The sequence below is a fragment of the Penaeus monodon genome, unplaced genomic scaffold (genome assembly GCF_015228065.2).
Source record: "Penaeus monodon isolate SGIC_2016 unplaced genomic scaffold, NSTDA_Pmon_1 PmonScaffold_76, whole genome shotgun sequence".
NCBI classification, from domain to species: domain Eukaryota; kingdom Metazoa; phylum Arthropoda; class Malacostraca; order Decapoda; family Penaeidae; genus Penaeus; species Penaeus monodon.
In genome coordinates, this window is record NW_023662771.1 from 23056 (window position 1) to 26015 (window position 2960).

General features: G+C 41.8%; 1 protein-coding gene across 1 annotated transcript in view; it reads right to left on the reverse strand.

Moving 5' to 3' along the window:
* Window positions 1–330: 330 nt before the first annotated feature.
* Window positions 331–2960, reverse strand: part of LOC119571714 — a 2741-nt gene continuing 111 nt past the window's right edge. Inside the window, exons 2-4 of the mRNA XM_037918896.1 lie at window positions 2830–2868; window positions 731–2449; window positions 331–494 (exon numbers count right to left, since the gene is read on the reverse strand). Coding sequence (XP_037774824.1) covers window positions 331–494; window positions 731–2449; window positions 2830–2868 — 1922 coding nt within the window. The remainder of the gene's footprint in view (window positions 495–730; window positions 2450–2829; window positions 2869–2960) is intronic.

Below are 2960 nucleotides of genomic sequence, written 5' to 3' on the forward strand. Positions count from 1 at the left end.
CACTGTTACCTGGAATACTTTCTAGAACCTGAACTTCATCCATTACCTGGGCTTGTGATACACTCGCTCGTCGATGATACCTTTTAGAAGATTTGCATGATAAAGCTTGGGCTGACCTCTTTCCATAATCAATAGTTTACCTTATTTCTTCTCTCCATCACCGTATGGGGACCACTCCAAGTCATTAGAAGTTTATTAGCAGTATCTGGCAATAATACTAAAACTTCGTCACCTGGACTGAAAGAACGATCTTGAGATTAACGTCAAAAAAAGATCGATACCTGGTTGAGCTGATGTCAGCATTATGAACAGCTATCTTAGCACATTCCTCTAGTTATCCCTGAGCTCTATGACATACTGAAAAGTAGTTCGCTCGTCATCCTTGATACTCCTATCCTCCCATAGATCTCTTAGCACTGTCAGAGGACCTCGCACAGCACGACCATACAGGAGTTCGAAGGCAGAAAACCCAGTCCTGTCACTTTGGAATTTCTCTGAGGGCAAATAAAGTAGGAATAAGATAGCGGTGCCAATCTTTGGGCTTGTCCACACACAGCTTTCTTAAGGATGCTTTCAGAGTACTATGAAATCTTTCAACCCTTCCATTTCCACTAGGATGATATGGAGTGGTGAAGAGAGGCTTAATACCCAACAATTTATGAAGTTCACCCATCAGTTGTGAAGTGAACTGTGTGCCTCTGTCGGAAAGAATTTCCCTGGGAATTCCTACTCTGGAAAATATAACGAGCAAAGCTTCCGCCACAGGACACGGAGTCTATTTCTCTGAGCGGAATTGCTTCAGGGAAGCCCGTCGCGTAGTCTATAAGTGTTAAAATATACTTGTGTCCATCATCAGAGGGAGGATTCAGGGGACCTACTATGTCTATTGCAACACGCAAAAAGGGCTCCGTAATAATCGGCATGGGTTTAATAGGGACGGGTTTCACTCGCCCTTTGTGTGACATTCGTTGGCATTTATCACAAGATCGGCAAAAATCTCTCACGTCACTTCCCATACTTGGCCAATAAAACTGATCTGTTACCCTTCTCAAAGTCTTACGATGAGAAAAGTGGCCAGCGAGAGGAGACTCATGAGCAATTGACGTTACTATAGCTCGGCAGTCGGCAGGCACGACTAAAGACATCTTCCCAATCCTATCCTGAAATTTAGATTTTATGCACTTGCGGTAAAGCAATCCATCATTTTCAATATACTCAAACATCATACCATCACGGGTCATATGAGGTTCTCTCGATTTGACCTTTTCCCTGACAGAAGACAGTGAGGGACAGGAACTTTGCAGTTTCGCAAATTCCGTCGGAGTGATATTTACAGGTTTCAATTTAGGCAGAACGAGAGGATGAATCCTCTTGTTCTTGTACGCCCTGGTCTGTATAGCCTGAAACCTGGTCATTCTTATGGACGGGAGAATCAAATACATCAGTATTTGAATTAGAATCTCGTACCCCTGGGATATTACCGATGAGTACACTGCAAATTTGAGAGGTGCTCGCAGGGCATTCGTCCATCCAACAAAGTAGGGGCAGGTGATGTAACAGCGAACCTGAGGAAAATAATCTACTCGCCCCAAGTAATCGCAAACTTTGACTAATTTACTGTTACTGATATCAATGTCGGGCAGTACTTCGTTTGAGATCAAAACACATGAACAACCAGAGTCTCTAAGGATAGTAGAAACCCTCTGTCCGTTTACTGTACCATTAGCCAGATATTTACGTGGAGTTGAATCTGATAATGAAAAGCTAACCTTTTCAGGATTCCTCTCTGAAGGAATACTCTTAAAAGCTAAAGGATTTTTAGGGCATCGACTCCTGTAGTGACCAAATTCCCCACAACTGTGACATTTGATTTCTTTGATAAAGTTCTCCTTCATGACAGGAACATGATTAACGGGCTTATTCTCCGTACTTTTCTTGGTTTTGAAAGTAGTGTTCGACTTGGGATAAGCATTGTGAGCGGCAGCCCAGTTATCAGCCAACTGCACCGTCTGATCAAGAGTAGGTACATTATGCTCTTTGATATATATCCTAAGATCCGGGGAAAGGGATGATTTAAATTGGTCAAGTATCATGAAGCTTCTAAGCGATTCGTAAGAGTTCTCGAGGCCGCTACTATCTATCCACTGATCAAAAAGTCTACCGAGATTAATTGAAAATTGTTTATAGGTTTCCCCGACCTTGATTTTAGCAGCTCTAAAGTCTTGTCTATACCCATTAGGGGTCTTACTAAACCCATTAAGAAGAGCTTTTTTCAACTGTTTATAATCAGCAGTTATTTCGGGGGACAATGAGGTATATATCTCTACTGCTTTACCTGTAAGCAAGCTTCCCAAACGCACAGCATAACTGTCTTCACTGATATCTAAAAGGCTGGCAACTCGTTCGAAACGAATGAGGTAAGATGCAAAGTCTTCACCTTCTTGATATACTGGTAAATTAGGTCTTACAGCACCGCTTACATGAATGGGAGATAAAGAATTGTTACCGTTATTCCCAGCTTTAATTTTAGCCAGTGCTAACTCGTGAGCAAACTTTACCTTCTCTCTTTCTGCTTCTATTCTAGCCCTTTCATTTTCCTCTTCTAACTCCTTCAACTTTAATTCTCTCTCCCTATTTCGCTCCTCCCTTGCAATTGCTTGCTGATTTAAAATGTATTTAGGTATGTCATCGCCTTTTAAACCTAAAGTTTCAGCCTGTTCTTTAAGATAATTAATAGAAGTATCGAACTCAGGCATCGTGCATTCAAGTACACTTCATATACAATATAAAAATTACAACAAATAGCTGGTAAATACTAGAGGGACGTACCCGCACCTAGCAGCAGTTCTAGAAGGCATAATCCTGCACCTAGAACATCAAAAAAATACTCACTGATACAGGGATACTGAATCAGGAACAGGTCCTACGGGCAATACTCAAAAGGGTGGACAGCTCCACAC